Source organism: Adiantum capillus-veneris, chromosome 28, assembly GCF_014529385.1.
Source record: "Adiantum capillus-veneris isolate H3 chromosome 28, ASM1452938v2, whole genome shotgun sequence".
Lineage (NCBI taxonomy): Eukaryota > Viridiplantae > Streptophyta > Polypodiopsida > Polypodiales > Pteridaceae > Adiantum > Adiantum capillus-veneris.
The window spans coordinates 29,146,608-29,164,929 of NC_140958.1; the positions used below are offsets into that span (position 1 = coordinate 29,146,608).

Below are 18,322 nucleotides of genomic sequence, written 5' to 3' on the forward strand. Positions count from 1 at the left end.
AATTTTTAGACCACATAGAAACTTCGTGGGTACCTTCTTTGATGACATGATTGTCTACTCAAAGTCTGAAGAGGAGCATAGGGATCACTTGACCGCAATTTTCAATGAGCTACGCAAGAATAGGCTACTCATTAATGCGAAGAAAAGTGAGTACTTTTTGCAAGAGATTCACTTCCTTGGGCACATTGTTTCAAAGGATGGGGTACGCATGGATCCCGCTAAAGTGGAAGCAATTAGGTCATGGCCAGACTTGAAGTCCGTACATGACATGCGAAGCTTTCTAGGCTTATGTTCCTATTACAGGAGGTTCATCCGAAATTTTGCTGAGATTGCTTCTCCACTCCATGCACTGCAAGGAAAAGGAGTTACTTTCAAGTGGACAGCCAAGGAAATTTTAGCGTTCAAACACTTGAAAGAGAAGCTGACTTCAGATCCGGTAATTATTTTGCCAGATCTTTCTAAACCTTTTGTGGTTCAATGTGATGCGTGTGGCCATTGTCTTGGTGCAGTTCTAATGCAGAATGGCCGAGTAGTCGCATATGAGAGCAGAATTCTTTTGAAGACTGAAAAGAACTTGCAAGTCTATGAGAAAGAATTGCTGGCAGTAATTCATGCTCTCACTAGTTGGAAACACTATTTGCTAGGGGCTGATTTTGTTGTCCAAACGGATCATCAAACCTTGCGATATTTTCTTACATAGACGAAGTTGTCTGAGAAGCACATGCGATGGGCAAACATCTTGTCAATGTTCCATTTTCAGATTGTGCATGTGCAAGGGAAAAAGAACGTGGTGGCTGATGCGTTGTCACGAAAGCCCCAAATTTCAGCAGTGTCAATTCCGTACCATTGTGAACTAGACGAAATGAAGACACAATATGCTGAAGATTCAGATTTTGCAAGGATCTATGACCAGCTTGTTGATGGGCAACATCATGAGCACTATATGCTTAAGAATGACTTTCTCATGATGCATGGAAAGTTATGCGTTACTAAACAGTTACGGCCAAAGATTTTGATGGAAAGTCATGCTCCACCTTATGCTGGGCATCGTGGAATTGATGCGACAGTGAAAGGGGTTGAGGCATTCTTCTATTGGCCAGCTTTGCGTCAAGATGTTGACACATTTGTAAGATCATGCTTAGTATGCCAAAAAGTCAAATTTGACAGACAAAAGCAACCGGGATTGTTGTAGCCATTGCCGATCCCTGATAGGCCATGGGAAAGTATAGCAATGGACTTTATCTTTGATCTTCCAAGGACGCAAACAGGAAATGATGAGATTTGGACTATCATTTGTAGGTTCAGTAAGCAGACCCATTTCATTCCTGTTAGGAAGAAGATAAAGCCAGAACACATGGTCAAGATATTCATGAGCAATATCTTTAAATATCATGGGATGCCTCAGTCAATTGTCAGTGACAGGGATCCACGTATGACGAGTCTTTTCTGGAAGGCATTGTTTGAGAACATGGGCACTACGCTAAAGTTCTCTTCTTCCTTTCATCCGCAAACTGATGGACAGTCAGAAGAGGCAAATTCTATTGTTCTGGACCTGCTCAAATGTTATGTGTCAGAGCACAAGGCAACTTGGGAACACCATCTTCCATTGGTTGAATATGCTTACAATAACACTTCGCATACGTCAACAGGTAAGGCACCATTTGAGATAGTGGAAGGAGGGAAGAAAGTCCCGCCCATTTTGCAGACTAAGGACAAGATATTTGAGGCAGACAAGTATGTGCAAGATATGGATGAAACATACAGGAAGATAAAGATTGCTCTTGAGAAGACTCAGGCTAAGCAAAAGAAAGCTGCTGATTGTCACGGTCGTGAACTTGTATTTTCACTTGGTGATTGGGTACTTTTGCGCTTTGAAAAGGCCAGGTTAAGGAAAAGGAAAGGCAAGGAACGCTTGTTTCCTAAACTCAATATGCGATATTATGGTCCTTTTCAGATTTCAGAAAAGATCAGCGATGTAGCTTACATTTCATTCCAGTGAAGAAAACAGTCAAGCCGGATCACTTAGCGAGACTATTTGTGGCCCACATCTTCAGATTACATGGCATGCCCGAGACGATTGTCTCTAACAGGGACCCCTGATTCAAGAGTTTGTTTTGGAAGGCTATTTGGGAGAACATTGGCACGCGGTTGCAGTTCTCGTCATCGTTCCACCCGCAGACTGATGGGCAATCTGAGATTGCCAATTGAGTGGTACTAGATTTATTGAAGTCTTACATTTCATATCAGAAGACTCAATGGGAAAAGTATTTACCTTTGGTGGAATTTGCCTACAATAACATGATACACTCATTGACGGGGAAGGCGCCATTTGAGATTATTGAAGGTGCTACGAAGGTTCCACCCTTCCTAAGCACGAAAGATAAGATTTTTGAAGCCGATGAGTACACGCATGACTTGGACACGGCTCTTGCCAAGGTCCGCGAGGCTTTGCAGAACTATCTCAAGAAAGACAGAAAAAGGCAGTAGATCGCCATCGTCGCGATTTGAAATTGAAGGAGAATGATTGGGTGCTCTTACCTTTTGAGAAGGCACGCTTGAGAAAGAAAAAGGGAAAGGAGAGGCTTTTTCCAAAGCTTAGTATGCGATACCACGGACCTTTCCAGATCTCCGAAAAGATAAATGATGTCTCCTTTAGACTGAAGCTGCCCGATACTTGGAGAATTCACAATGCTTTTCATGTGAGTCTCTTGAAACCTTTTAAAGGCGGTGCCCGAAGATGGGGAGCCTGATGAGCAACCCGAAGTGGAAGAAAACGAGGAGATCCTTGTTCCCAAACAGATATTGGTACATGAAGACAGAAAGATTCGGGGAAAAGTGATAAGGCGGTTCTTGGTTAAATTCAAGAACTATCCTGCATTGGATGCGAAGTGGATGGAGGAGGAGGACCTAGCAGATACTCCTCAGATTGTGAATCTTGGCAGTCTGACCGGGCGTCGTGCATGTCGGGCCAAAGTGATTCGAATCCTCTGATTTTGCCTCCGTTGATGTTGTGTAGTCCTCTGCAATCGTGGGCGTCTAGATCTCCCCAACTCAGTCGCTCGGTCAATCAGTGTGCCTCTGGTGTGAGGCGACAAGATTTGCTGTGGTAGTAGCTCCTCGAGGTGTCCAGTGTCTGCTCTAAAGAAGTCTGTGATGTGTCTTTGAGATTGGCTGGCCTCTCCTCTCATCAGGCTCTCTCTGTGTCTGCGCAGCTTGAGCAGAAACAAACCCATGCATCTTTGATCCTTGTGCCTCATGACTTTGGAGAGTGGTCCAAAGCCCTCTCTGAACAAGCAGTGGAAGCGGCCTTGTATCTTGTAGTAGACGGGGCAGTGGCATGTGTAGTGTAACTCTGTCTCAGGCTCCATGTCACATAGGGGGCATGTCCTTGCCTCTGTTGGTATTCCGCTGTATCTCCTAGTCTCGATCCGCAGGTGGTGTAAAGATGTGCGTATCTATCCAATAGCACACCGTATCCCATGAGACAAGTGGGTGTCCATGTATCTGGGCCTCGTCACAAAACTGTCTGCCGTAAGCTGGAGAAGATGCTCTCTGTAGAAAGCCATCTTCGTGCCCAGCTCCTGTGCTGGCTGTATTCATGTCCTCTTGGTGTCTAGCTGAGTCTGGTCCTGGTGGATGAGCCTGGTGATCTCGGACTGTGTAAGAGTCAGAGAGGGTGCATACAGTGAGTACTGGAAGGGGGGCAATCTATCTATACTGAACCCATGCGCCTGGAACCATGATGTCATCTCCCCATGCCAACATGCTGCATCTCCCTGCACGGCTAACTGTCGAGAGGACTCAAGTGCAAGGCGGGCGTATCTGTCTCTGGGAAGTTCCCACATGCGGTGTATGAAGGAGACAGATCAGGTGAGCGCCTCAACCACTAGTGGGGGGGCAGCTAGCTATGGTCGGATAATGTCACGTGGTATTGAAGCCTTGGCTCTAATGAGCCGCGAGATCATAGAGACCAGAGGCTTCTCCATGTCCCCCCATCCATCAGTGCGACCTATCCTCCCGTGATGATCCAATGAAGGCCCCCATATCAGCTCCATAGAGCAATGCAGAAGCCACCAAAGTGTCAAAAGAGCCAAAGCTTCGTCCGAGGCTCCTGAAACTGAACCTGTGAACACATCCTCTCCAATCTACCCAATGCCGAATGGGCTCTAGTCAATCTAGTCTCTGCTGCTCTCCTCAATGAAAACTCTGGTCCACTATAAACCACTCCAAGGTAAGTGTAAGCATCTGTATATTCCACTGTCTCCTGGCCGTATGTGAATACGGGCACTGACCTCCTGATCCATTGTGGGGTGGTATTAAATACCATGACCTTGGTTTTACCAAGGTTGACAGAGAAACCACTTGCATGGGCAAACCTATGCAAAGCATCCAAGTGAAGTTGCATCCCCTCCGGAGAGTCGGAGATTAACACAATATTTTCAGCATATAACAATAGCAAAATCCATGTCCGTGCCAGCGGTGCACCTCTATCACCATCTCTCTCAATGTAGTCAGAAACCTCATCCACATACATACCAAATAGAGTAGGAGAGAGCGGGCAGCCTTGCTTCACCCCAATAGTGGAGTGAACCGATGTAGATAGACCCTCTGAGGTGCGTACATGCCTACTACCGATCTGTACAATGCCATGATCCCCCAAATGCGCTCTGTGGGTACTCCCATCTCTTGTAATCTCCGCATCAATCTAGCTCTGGGTACTGTGTCAAATGCTTTGCGGAAGTCCTCAAAGCTACAATAGATTTGTCTCCCATGGGATCTGCCCTCCTCGATGATGGCCCTGAGTGTCAAGATATGGTCAAGAGTAGAAAAACCTCTCTTGAACCCTGCTTGCTCAGCTGCACGCATTCCCTCCCTCTCTGCCCATCTACTCAGCTGCTGCTGCTGCGAGAGAGAGAAATGAAATGTTATATTAACGTCTTCAAACAAAATGACCTATGAGACCAAACTGTTACAAAATTGTGAATCTGATACCATGTCTGGGTACAAAAAGACTAGAACAAAAATACTACTACTACTAGAATCCATCCTCATCTGCACTCTGGATGTCGAGAGAGTATGGCTTGAATGCTCTGCTGTAGTCTCCATCGATGCTGTATAGCCCCTCTCCTCAATCGTGGCCAAATGAAATGAAATGTTATATTAAACGTCTTCAAAAGGCCACCTATGAGACCAAATTGATACAATCCTTGTGGATCTAATCCAATGTCTGGGTACAAAAATAAAATGAAGTAAAGTGAGAGACTAAAACTAAAACTAAAAGATTCAAATGTCAGCCTGAAAATCATCATCATCCATGCCCGAGGATGCCTGGCATCGGGCGTTGTCTGAGAAAGTATTGCATTGGTCGCTGAAGAGCTTCATCAGTACATGCAGGTCCTGCGAATCGTCTCACAAAGGTCATAGGATCTATAGATTGACATTGGCTCTGAAAATAGGTTTAGTATGTTCACGTGGCACTCAGAGCGAGTGTGGACTTGACAATGGAACATAATGAGGAACTTTCATTAGATCTGATTTTGTCTCCAATGATGACTCGACCACTTGTAAAAATCATATCCAGTGCCACTCTTTGTAGAAGCAGTTCCAGGGCTGAAATGGAAAAGAGCTACCTTCCGCATTTGGTGCTGACAATAGACCTTGAAATTGTTGATGCAAGGGGCTGATTTGGTTGCCTTTGTAGAGGGTAGGGTAGATGGTTATGTGTCTGCCAAAATTGTTGCCCTGTGAAAACATTCATGCAAGGAGGGATACAGGTTGACAAACCAATCTTACAGGCTCATCAGTACATGCAGGTCCTGCGAATCGTCTCACAAAGGTCATAGGATCTATAGATTGACAATGGTTCTGAAAGTAGGTTTAGTATGTCTGGCACACAGAGCGAGTGTGCACTTGACGATGGAACATAATGAGGGAATTGATTAGATCTAATTTTGTCTCCCAGATTTTTTTCGAGCTAATATATGCATTAATATGGTCATTCTAATCTTTTCTTCCAGTATTGTACTAGTACTTATCTAGAGTAGTAGGTACTAGCCATTGCCTTTGAACCACGATCATATATTTGTGCTCTCTTAAGTTTGCTTTTGGAAGTGCCGAGAAGCAAATTGGAAGAAGACACTTTTGGAAAACATGAGACGAGGATCCATGGGAGGCTAAAAAAATAGTTTAGTAGCAAGCATGGGGTGCACAAGACTAATTTTAAACGGACTTCTGAAATCGGATGGAAAAACATAGGTTCATGAAGAGTTGTCTACTTGTAAATAGATATATGTTTTGAAAATGAGTTTCAAGAAAGAGAGAGGCGTTTTCTTGTAATAATTTTATGATCAAGTTGTGATACTACATATTTTTGCCAAGACAGCTCAATTTGAAGCTAGCCTAAGCAATGGCTGCTTGGTAATTCATAACCTTAAATGGGCTGGAAAAAGTTGGTTTTAGCATAATTGACTTGTAATTAGCTTGTAAACGTATAATAGGAAACATTATTCGTGAAAGGAAATTCTGAAGCAGCTGTAAAGTACCTTGAGTTTTAGTTTGTAAGATCTCTACAGCAATTTTGTAATAGCTGAAGCATTAAATGAGTTTTGATCTCCTCAGATTCTCAGGGCAGACTTACCTCAACAAGTGTCAGCCGAGTGATTTTAGGTTTGCCATCACTGAGGCAATGCTTGCAGATCATGGTTTTGAAGAGAAGAGTACTACTACTAGTGGTGGTGAGCTCCAACCAGACTTTACAAAGGTTTGTATGAATTGTAAAAACGCTTCCCTTCTACTGTTCATATTAATGTCATGGACTTAGGTGGGAGTTCTAGACTTAGATTATGGTTTGTTAACAGGTTCCCTCTAATGAGAATGGGAAGATGAAGAACTGTCGCAGTTGTGAGGCACCTATCTCCTTAAAGAGGAACAATTTAAAGCATAGAAGCAGTCAACTGGATGTCCTTGCTCTCTGCAAATATTGCCTTAAGGTTCCTGTTTGAATATTAACCCGATCATGCTTGTATGGAATTTTCATTTTCCTAAAAAAGATTAGCTGTCATAATAATTCGTCTTTTTGCTGGAAATTTTCCTGACAGCTATATAAGTCGAGGCAGTATTGTGGGGTATGCAAAAGGGTATGGCATCCAACAGATAAGGGTGATTGGGTATGTTTCCTTTTTGAGAACTTTCTCATTTTGTTGTCAATAACAGTTACAAAGTTTGAACTTTATTACACAGTGTATGTGAATTCTAACAGGTTATTTTGGTCTTCAGGCGCAATGTGATAACTGCAGAATCTGGATACATGCTGAATGTGACAAAATTAGCAGCAAGCGTCTCAAGGTAAGTTGAACGTCTTCTTTATTGCTTTCAATTCAGGAGGGTTTTGTTCCCTCTTTATCCTCTTTAAGAGGCTAGGTTCACTCTTCATCAGTTCTTACTAATGGTTGTATCCAGAAATCCCTTCTAGACAGTAGTTTCTCAGCCTTGCACCCTGGTTTTATCAGTTTCTGCCTTGAGCCCACCACTCGAATAGGTTGCCAATGAGCATCTAGACGCTGATCAAGACATACCTTACCCTGAAATGTAAGTCTCTGGTGCTGGCCAGTCTCTGCAATGCCAAAAACTAGAGTCCCATGCTGAGCAACAAATAGCTGTCCAGAGAAAGGGTGAAAGACAATGCTGATGAGGGGGCAGAAAAGCTCATCCCTCAAGGAAGTAACGATCACCCTGATAAAAACCCTAAATTTATGCTTCAATTCTTCGTCGTGACCATTTCATGGAAGCTTCAAAACTTTGCTAGTCAAGGCCAAGTGATTATTTGAAGAGAGGTAACCCTAATTGGTGGCCTCACAGCCTCGAACATGCAGTAGAAACGGCACGAGACTAGCCACTAGCTGCCCTGACTATCATGCCCACTCAAGAGCCTCATAAAAGGTGAAAATGTCGTCTAAAATGATCGATCCTGCACGAAACCTTTGGCAAAAACGGTCTCAAATGCGCACTAAACTTGCGGGCCAAGATCTTAGACAAGGAAGACATGAGAGTGATCCGCCTCCATTATTGGAGGGAAGATGCATCTTTAGCTTTCGGTATAAGAGAAATGAGCCCAAATGACACAATGGGAGGCATCTCTCCTGCATCAAAATTTTTTGCAGACCAAAGAGCATGACTCGACTGAGCACATCCCAAAATGGCAAGAAAAGTGTTGTGAGTCAGAGCTCAAAATAATCTGATGCTATGCCAAGGACCTCATCAGGCGTGTGCAACATGTCTGTCAAATCGCGCAATAGGGCGCTTCATAAAATGTGCAAAGAAATTCTTATCATCCTATCAGCCTTGGATATCCATGGCGATACCGAAGCATGATAAGAGAACTTAGATTTCCCCGTCTGGATGTGGCTGAGGGTATCTCTCTCTCTCTCTCTCTCTCTCTCTCTCTCTCTCTCTCAATAAGGTCTCTTGGGATAGTTTCCTACTACATTAAAATTCTCTTCTTCTTCTTCTTCTTCTTCTCTCTCTCTCTCTCTCTCTCTCTCTCTCTCTCTCTCTCTCTCTCTCTCTCTCTCTGCAGTTATGTTTAACTGTGCGATGTGTGAGGGCTTGCCTGATACTTGGAGCCTATCTACTATTGTACCTATCTTCAAGTCAGGAGACCCTATGGAGCCTGGGAATTATTGCACTATCATGATCGGACACACATTGGCACGGTTGTACGCATCCATTCTTGAGCAGCAGTTGAGTAGATGGGCAGTGAGGGAAGGGATACGCGCAGCCGGGTAGGTAGGATTCAGGAGAGGTTTTTCTACTCTTGACCATATCTTGACACTCAGAGCCATCATTGAGGAGGGCAAATCACATGGGAGACGGATCTATTGCAGCTTTGTGGACTTCCGCAATGCATTTGACACCGTACCCAGAGCTAGATTGATGCGCAGATTACAGGAGATGGGAGTACCCACAAAGCTCATTTGGGGGGTCATGGCACTGTACAGGTCAGTAGTGGGGCATGTACGCACCTCAGAGGGCCTATCTACAGCGGTTCATTCCACTATTGGGGTGAAGCAGGGTTCCCCGCTCTCTCCTACTCTGTTTGGTATGTATGTGGATGAGGTTTCTGACTACATTGAGAGAGATGGTGATAGAGGTGCACAACTGGCAGGAGCATGGATCCCACTATTGTTATATGCTGATGATATTGTGTTGATCTCCGACTCTCCAGAGGGGATGCAACGTCACTTGGATGCTTTGCATAGCTTTGCCCATGAAAGTGGTTTGTCTGTCAACCTTGGTAAAACCCCAAGGTCATGGTATTTAATACGACCCCACAGTGGATCAGGAGGTCAGCACCGCATTCACATACGGCCAGGAGACAGTGGAGTATACAGATGCTTACACCTACCTTGGAGTGGTTTTTAGTGGACCAGCATTTTCATTGAGAAGAGCAGCAGAGACTAGATTGACCAGAGCCCACGCAGCATTGGGTAGATTGGAGAGGATGTGTTCACATGTTCAGTTTCAGGAGCCTCGGACAAAGCTCTGGCTCTTTGACACCCTGGCGGCTTCTGCATTGCTCTATGGAGCTGAGATTTGGGGACCTTCATTGGACCATCATGGGAGGACAAGTCGCACTGATGGATGGGGGGACATGGAGAAGCCACTAGTCTCTATGATCTCACGGTTCATTAGAGCCAAGGCTTCAATACCACGTGCCATTATACGAGCAGAGGTAGCTACCCCCCCACTAGTGGTTGAGGTGCTCACTAGATCTGTCTCCTTCATACACCGCATCTGGGAACTTCCCAGAAACAGATATGCCCGCCTTGCACTTGAATCCTCTCGACAGTTAGCCATGCAGGGAGATACAGCATGCTGGTATGGGGAGATGACATCATGGTTTCAAGCGCATGGGTTCAGCATAGACAGACTACCCCCCTTCTAGTACTCACTGGATGCACCCTCTCTGACTCTCACACAGTCCGAGATTACCAGGCTCATCCGCCAGGACCTGACTCAGCTAGACATCAGGAGGACATGGATACAGCCAGCACAGGAGCTGGGCACGAAGATGGCTTTCTACAGAGAGCATCTTCTCTAGCTTACGGAGGACGGTTTTCTGACGAGACCTAGATACATGGACACCCACTTGTCTCATGGGATACGATGTGCTATTGGCCAGATACGCACATCTTCACACCAGCTGCGGATCGAGACTGGGAGATACAGTAGAGTACCAGCAGAGGCCAAGACATGCCTCCTATGTGACCTGGAGCCTGAGACAGAGTTGCACTACACATGCCATTGCCCCGTCTACTACGAGATACGTGGCCGCTTCCACTGCTTGTTCAGAGAGGGCTTTGGACCACTCTCCAGAGTCATGTGGTACGAGGATCAAAGATGCTTGGGTTTGTTTTTGCCCGAGCTGCGCAGACACAGAGAGAGCCTGATGAGAGGAGAGGCCAGCCAGTCTCAGAGACGGATCACAGACTTCTTTAGAGCAGACACTGGTCACCCGGAGGAGCAACTACCACAGGAGAGCTCGCCGCCTCACACTGGAGGCACATTGATCGACCAAGCGACCGAGCTAGGGAGATCCAGACCCCCACGACTGCGGAGGACTACACAGCATCGACGGAGGTTGCATCAGAGGATTCGGATCACTTTGGCTCACTTTGGCTCAACATGCACGACGCCCGGTCAGGCTACTGACCATGGAGGAGATTGATGAGATCCGCCAGCGACCAATGCTGGATCTTTTGTGATCTGTGATTTAGCTATCCCACCTAGTTGGATCTTTTGTGGTCTGTGATTTAGCTATCCCACCTATCTGCTTAGCTCACACCTAGTTGTTTCAGATTCCATAGCATTTTATTCTGTCATTTTTGTTACTCTGACTTTGTATCAGATCCACCACATTGTAACTTTCTGGTCTCATAGGTCATTCTGGCCTTCTGAAGACGTTAATATAACATTCATTTCATTTCATTTTCATTTCTCTCTCTGAAAAGGAGCACAACGTTGCATCCTAGCTGCCTGTCTGCAAGCCCGAGTTAACGCAGCAATGCATGTAGCTAAATGAGGCGTCTAGCGGTGGTCATGGAATGATAGCTAGTGGAAGAGCATTTCATCATGAGGTAACGGTCGGTGTAGCTGTCTTAGAATAAAAGAGCGAGCTGTTGTATACCAGGAACCATAGTAGCCTTGAAAGCAGCGCAATGAGCTAGTCACTGTAGACTCTGACGATTCTCGCATGGTGCAAGGGATCCAAGATGTATGCTCCATCAACATGACAATCGGCAAACAACAACTGCCCTTTGAACGTAGCCATTGGATGGTTCCCTTACTCTGTGTGCAAGCTGCTCTATAGCAAGGCAGGAAGGCAATCTACCCATGTTTGAATGGCCTACAAAGTATGATAAATGACTAAATCAATAACAGATTTCTCTATCCATGTCTCAATGCCAGTAAAAGGGAGAGAGAAAGACAACATGGGACTCTGAATGCTAACCATAAGATTGTGTCTTCTGCACGCAGTGGTGTGGGGTATATCTTTTCTTTGGCTTTGTGTTGTGTTTTAATTGGTTGCTTGTTTGTTGCCTCTTTTTGTTTATGACTGGGGTGAAGGTCCTCTTCTCTCTGCCAAGTTCTCCTAAAATTTGGTCTCCATGGAGTTGGTTTCAATTTGCGGTATTGATTTCCTGGTCAAGATGAGCTGGATGTTGTAGCCTTCAGCAGGGCCCTTGAGCAAGTGGGCCGATTTCTTCAACATCTGAGAATTCCTCCTGGGTTGTTCAAGCTCAGAGATATTGGTGCTTCCCTCTTGGAGATCGGTTGGGAGGTTCTTGGTGTCTCCCTGTAGCTTCTTAGCTCCCATCCTCATTCTCTGCCACTCTCTCCTCCTTGGGTAGCCATTGGCTTTGGCCAGATTGTGCATTGGTGTTTCTTCAGAGAAGCTTTCACCGATTACTTTTGTCATTCCTGCCCTTGGAGATCATTGAGTAGGGTGTGTTCTTGGTGGCCATGTTGGGAGACTCCATCTGAACCTGATAGTAGTCACCTCCCAAGATGTCGACATTAATAATATTGCCTGCATTCTAAGATGTCAACATGAATGAACTCGTCCACCTCCTAAGATGGGCTGGAGGCGTAGAGGCAGTTAACCTCAGCTGCAGAAAAAGTGAAAGAGAGTAAGGTATCTTCTTTACATATTCAGCTATTCATGGTAGTTTCTCAGTAGCACCACTTATACGTAGCTGTCTGCTCATTTGCTACATGTCAAAGTGAACCGAAACTTTGTTAAAGAGCTTGTCTTGTGTAAACCATGAATCAAATGTTTATAAAATCCCGACTGTTGGTCTTACTCCAATGCTAATATTATATAGTAGATACCACCGTTCTGATAACTTAGCCTCAATAAGTTAAAGAAAACTGAAAATTTAAGATCATTCTTCTAGGATCAAGTCTGACATCCTTGCAGATCCTTGAGAGTTCTACTTTTACTGCAGGACTTGGGTAATGGCGTTGAGTATCATTGCCCTGACTGTAAGAAGATTCATCTTAATGAGCCATTAGTGGTGACACCCATGAAATCAGAAAAGTTGGTTCCCTTTCTTTTGCCCAATGGTTTTTAAATGACCTTTTATTCAAGTTTACACTCTCTTATAATTGACCTTTTGTTTGCATATTTCAGTGTGGAAGATAGCGTGAACGCTGTTGTTATCCCAGACTCTATAAATGTAGTCTGTTGTGGTAAAGAAGCTGAGTATCTTCCTAAACTGCATCAGTGAGTTCACCTTGAAAAATTTATGTTTCTGTACTTTGATATAGTCAGAACATGATTGCATGAGTGTATTGTGATCCTTGCAGTATAGTTTTGCGTGCATGTTTGTTTCTCCTTGGCGTCTTTTAGTGACAAATTGTGAGCATCACAGAGTGTTATGCAAATGTGAGGACTGTAACGAAGGAAAAATGATGGGGCCATCCAAATGGGAAAGGCATACCGGCTGCAAAAAGAAGAAATGGAAGGAGAGTATTAAGCTGAAGAATACCAAGAAAACTCTTCTATCATGGGTACAGAGAGAGTTTCAAAGCATCATTTTACTTCATCTTAAAGCATTGGACATATTTAACGTCTTTATCCCTCTTCTTCAGATACAAAGCATGTTGAAAAAGGGCGCAGGAGGGAGCCTTGCATACGGAGGGTCTGAGATAAGTGTACCATCACAGCAACGTGAAGGAGAGCTGCATGCTTGCTTACAAGGTCAGGTTCTTCTCAGGATTCAGCTTGTAATGCTTATTGTGGAAGTCTTCTTTGGTAGTCAAAATATTTATCAAGGTTTGCTCTGCTATCTGTCAGGGACTTACGAGCCAGTATTTGTGAACTGGACATCGGAAAGGTGTGCAGTTTGCCGGTGGGTGGAGGATTATGATTACAACAAGATTCTTGTTTGTAACAGGTTTGGCATGGCAAACTTTTGTTTATTTTGAAGCTGCACAACTTGAAACCGAAGCTGCTATGCCTAAAACATTAAAATGCAATATGCAGGTGTCATATTGCTGTCCATGAAGACTGCTATGGGGTGCGAGCTTCTGAATTGGGTACTACTTTTATGTGCGGAGCTTGTGAAACCCCCGACATTGAACGGGAATGCTGCCTTTGCCCTGTCAAAGGTGCTCTTCTTTTTAGCATTGTAATTGGCTTTGAGTCTTATGGATAAGACTTAATCACTACAGCACTTTCTCTGTGGCAAGTTTAGAAGGTGATGTATGTTTTTTCTTGTTTTGAGCCATTAGGTGGGGCATTGAAGCCTTCTACCATCCAGGGACTTTGGGTTCATGTTTATTGTGCCTGGTTTATTCAAGAGATGTCTTTTCGGAGTATACTGAAGATGGAGCCTGCAGACGGTTTGACAAAAATTGATCCCTTACGATTTAGACAGGTTTGAACACCTTCAAGTCTGATTGCCAGGGATAATAGAAACATGAATTTTTAGCTACATTTGGCCATAATTTTTTGAGTATGTATCAGCTGAACCTTGTTATTTAGAGCTACACTTTCCAAGAGTGAGGACAAATATAAGGGTGGCCCAGCCGGGGCAAAAATCACGTCAAAAGTTGGTCAAGTGCTTTAGAAGGAGATTAGTCATATAAAAGACATGCTACGTGCGCAGCGGTGACGTGCTGATTTACACATCACACATTTAACTTCTCCCTCCTATGTATCATCAGAGCTTGTGCATGACAAAAGAGTTCGCTGCTCGCTCCATCCCCTTCGCACGCTTCCCCCCCGGTCCTTGCGCTGCAGCCTGCAGCCCCCGCCTCCTCCCACCCTCCCTTGCGTTGCTCTCCCCGCTCTCCTCTCTCTCGCGCTTCCCCCCCGGTTCTTGCGCTGCAGCGCCCCCCCCTCCCCCCTCTTTCCTTCGTGCTGCCCGTAGGGTCCCCACCTCTGTGTTTCACGTTCCCCCCACCGCTGACCCGCCGCTTCCTTATCTCTTAGCCCCCATCCCCCCTTCGCCTCGCGAGCTGTCCGTAGGCTGTTTCCAGCCTGCTGGCGGCCTACATCGACTCCTCCGTCCTCTTCTTACAACAACAGACACAGAACGGTGGCCCCTGCTTTACCTCAAAGGGACTCTACTGAAGCCCCGTCGTCCGACACCGCGGAGCTGACCCTTCGGCTTGCTCTTTTGTTAGAAGAGCAAGCGAGCTAAATTGGCGAGGTGGAAAGGCTTCATGCCACCTTGATCATATGCAAGATCGTTGGCCACACGAGCCAACAGAGGCGAGGTTTGGGACCTGCTACAAGCTTGACTCCTCACCGAAGTGGGCAAGATCATTGATGTGCAGATTTTTAGGAGAGGTTATTGTCAAATAGAGTTTGACTCTTCAGAGATGGCAGCCAAAGTGATCTCGATGATCCTGCTTGGCATTCAAATTTCGGGCGGCTCAAGCTTACTTCAGACAGTGGCACCACGACTTCGACCCAACTTCAGTTGTGTTGGAAGAGGAGGCAGATCCTCCTATCTCAGTTTGCTTCCCAGCCTTGAGGCGGGAGTACGTCCTTCTGCTCTCTAGGATTGGTTCCATGTTTGGGACGGTCTTGGAGATCCCGCGCACTTTAGCTTCAGTTGTGGCCAAGACTTCAGGGTTACCCACTTTGCGGGTTCTTGTTCGGGATACACATACACTTCCGAAGGTGGTTTTATTGCCTTAGGTGAGTGGTGGTTGGATTAGTGTTATGTCCTGCTCCCAGGAGAGGGGATCTAGTCCAGATACCGTCGGGATGGGCGTCCAGTGTCCGGGCGGACGTAGTGTGAACCCGGCCATTATTATAAAAGGGAGGCCAGGGCCTCATTTACAGTTATTGACCCCCACTGGTAGAGTGCCAATGGTTAGCCCGCGAGGCTAGGAGTGCGCGAGGTCACCTCGAGGAGGTGAGGCCGGGTGGTATGGGACACTCAGTCTTACAGGTGCACGCCTACGTCCTCGGACGCTGGCCCGAGCACGGGGGAGCTGACGGATGGTGCCTATGGTCGGGTGGTTCGCTCGACGTGTATCTGTAGGCGGTCTGTGTAGCCGGGAGATCCTTCTCTGTATTCGTTTCATGGTATCAGAGCCGGCTTGGCTGCACGAGGGACTGTGTGCACACCTACGAATCGGTTCGAGTCGGGGAACCTCGAGTTCGCGTAATTTTTAGTGATTAATTTGCTGAAATTACTTACTTTTCTTCTTGAAAGCATGTTTGTAGGCAAGAAAACAGTGTTCGGTTGCTGATTTTTAATGAAAATCAGCAAATTGGCAGGTGACAGTGTTGAGAATTGATGGACTTTTATTGCTTTTGCTGATTTTCGATGGAAATCAGTGGTTTATTTATTTATTTATCTGCTGACTTTAGACTAAATTCAGCACATAAAACTTCTAATCCTTCTCTGTGCTCCTCTTTTGTGTGTGGTACACACACACACACACACACACACACACACACACACACAGAGAGAGAGAGAGAGAGAGAGAGAGAGAGAGAGAGAGAGAGAGAGAGAGAGAGAGAGAGAGAATGAAATGATATATTAACGTCTACAAAAGGCCAAAATGACCTATGAGACCAACTGATTACAATGATGAGTCTAGTACCAAGTCCGGGTACAAACAAAGAACTGAGACAGGAGTGCTACCGACTCCTATGGGTGGCTGGTAGACTGAGCAATGGTATCATGCCACAAAGGTAGAGAGAGAGAGAGAGAGAGAGAGAGAGAGAGAGAGAGAGAGAGAGAGAGATACCTCTTCCTGTGTGTTTATTCGCATCTGCAGGAGACAATGGAAGAGAGACAGGTTTGTAGCGTTGGCTTCCAGCAGCAACGTTTTTTTTTCCAACATGGTGCTTAATTGGCAGCCTATCGTGTGCCAAACACATGCAAGCGCAAGCTCCCCAAACTTACGCGCGTGTGCTCTCTCCCGCACTCATGCGGCATCCCTTCGCAGAGCAGCGAACGTTTTTTTAAGTTCAGCGCTGGAGTTTTTCTTTGATGTCACTTAAGCTTGGTTCATTTAAACCAAGTGGCCTTTTAATTTTTTAAAAAATGGCCAGGACTTTTTTTAAGCTACAGCTTGAAACCTGTGCTTTATTAAAAGACTCACTTACAGAGAGTTGTGAGTTGCAGAGAATTGAGTTTTTAGACTCTCCTGCTTCTCTCCTGAGCCTGCTCTCTCTCACCTTCTCGCGCTCCCGCGCTCCTGCCATCACCTGCTTGCCTTCTGACGCTCACGCCGATGCGTAGAGCTTTTCAAACTTCAACTTTTCGCGATCGTAAAGTGCAGAAAAGGTCTGGTTTCGCGTGAATCTTCCAGTTTTTCACACCTCCCATGGATTCCTCCAGCGCATATGTGCAGCGTGACGACGCACGCGCCAGGTAATATCCAAATTCCATTCACGCATGCTCTCTATACATGGATTACAAGCACTTTCCAGAGTTTCGACTAGCGTATCACCGCTCTGGAAAACGCGAATGTTCAGACGAACCTTCGCTTGGCCTGTCTCGAAGAGGTCGTATAGGGGTCAGTTCCCGACTCTCTACTCTCAAAAATATGGCTGAGTCGACGACTGCGCATATTTCCGAGGGCGGAACCCATCTCTAACAATTGCGAGATGCAGATTGCTGCTTTTGGGCATTCGCAGGGTGGTCCGACTGCCACGATTCCGTACAAAACTACGAATTTCTCAGGCGAAGAGAAGGAGGGTACGGAACTGGCCGTAAATAACTGGCTGCACCAGTGGAGCACATACTTTGATCTCCATGGGGAGCATGATGAACAGAGGATTCAGACGATTCCTCTCTATCTGCGCAGTAAGGCGCTTACTTGGCGGCGCGACATGACAGAGAAGCCTCCGACGTGGGCTGATTTTTATGTGAAATTCAAGAGGGATTTCGCTAAAATGGACCCTTTGAAAGCTTATGCCAAACTGCAGAGTCTTTCGATGAAAACTCTGTCTTTTGAGAAATATACGATAGCTTTCAAGGAGGCGCTCACCTTCTGCAAGGTGGATTCTACGCACGCTGTGCACATGTATCTGCTGGGATTGCATGAGGATTACTGTTCGGCCTTAATTAAGGATAAAGCCCCGACTGATGTCAAGGATGTAGTGGCAAAGGCTAGGACGTTCCATTTGATAAATGGAGCGAATTATGAGAAGAAAAGAACTGCAGACCATCAATCCGGTGAGGGTGCTTCGAGGAAGCAACCCCGATTCCAGCATAAGTCCAAATCACCGTTGAGATCTTCTCAAGAGAAGAAGAAATCCAGAAATGCTTTAGTTGCTGATGCAGTGAAGAAGGGGGCTTGCTTCGGATGTGGCCAGACGGGTCACCAAATTAAGGATTGCCCCAAGAAGAAGGGGGCTTGCTTCGGATGTGGCCAGACGGGTCAATAAGGCAGGGCGTCTTAGGAAAGCTGGCCTGCTATATCCATTGGAAATCCCAGATACCAAGTGGCAGAGTATTTCCATGGACTTTATCGTTGGTTTGCCAAATACTAGTCGGGGCAATGACGCTATTTGGGTTGTGGTCGATAGACTCACAAAAATGGCAAAGTTTATACCAACGAAGTCGACAGTAAAAAGCCATGAGTTGGCGGTTTTATTTGTCAATCAGCTTTATAAGCTGTATGGTCTCCCAGAGGATATCGTCCGTGATCGAGATACTAAGTTCACTGGCCGATTTTGGCGAGATGTGTTTGCTCATCTTCAAACGAAGTTGAGTATGTCATCTTCTGACCATCTTGAGTCCGACTGACAAATTGAGAGGATGAATCAGACGTTAGAGGACATGTT

At 45.7% G+C, this 18,322-nt stretch overlaps 1 protein-coding gene across 4 annotated transcripts in view; it reads left to right on the forward strand.

The window, feature by feature from the left end:
* LOC147420223 (histone-lysine N-methyltransferase ATX5-like) overlaps positions 1 to 18,322 on the forward strand; it is a 139,413-nt gene that overhangs the window by 35,138 nt on the left and 85,953 nt on the right. For all 4 annotated transcript variants that reach the window (XR_015187016.1, XM_086504930.1, XM_086504929.1 and 1 more), the window contains 11 exons: positions 6,619 to 6,760; positions 6,858 to 6,989; positions 7,098 to 7,166; positions 7,276 to 7,344; positions 12,507 to 12,598; positions 12,692 to 12,784; positions 12,933 to 13,071; positions 13,153 to 13,261; positions 13,358 to 13,457; positions 13,547 to 13,671; positions 13,795 to 13,940. Coding sequence is in view for 3 of the 4 variants with exons in the window: in XM_086504930.1 (XP_086361056.1) it covers positions 6,619 to 6,760; positions 6,858 to 6,989; positions 7,098 to 7,166; positions 7,276 to 7,344; positions 12,507 to 12,598; positions 12,692 to 12,784; positions 12,933 to 13,071; positions 13,153 to 13,261; positions 13,358 to 13,457; positions 13,547 to 13,671; positions 13,795 to 13,940 (1,216 nt within the window). In the remaining variant the exon portion in view is untranslated. The remainder of the gene's footprint in view (positions 1 to 6,618; positions 6,761 to 6,857; positions 6,990 to 7,097; positions 7,167 to 7,275; positions 7,345 to 12,506; positions 12,599 to 12,691; positions 12,785 to 12,932; positions 13,072 to 13,152; positions 13,262 to 13,357; positions 13,458 to 13,546; positions 13,672 to 13,794; positions 13,941 to 18,322) is intronic.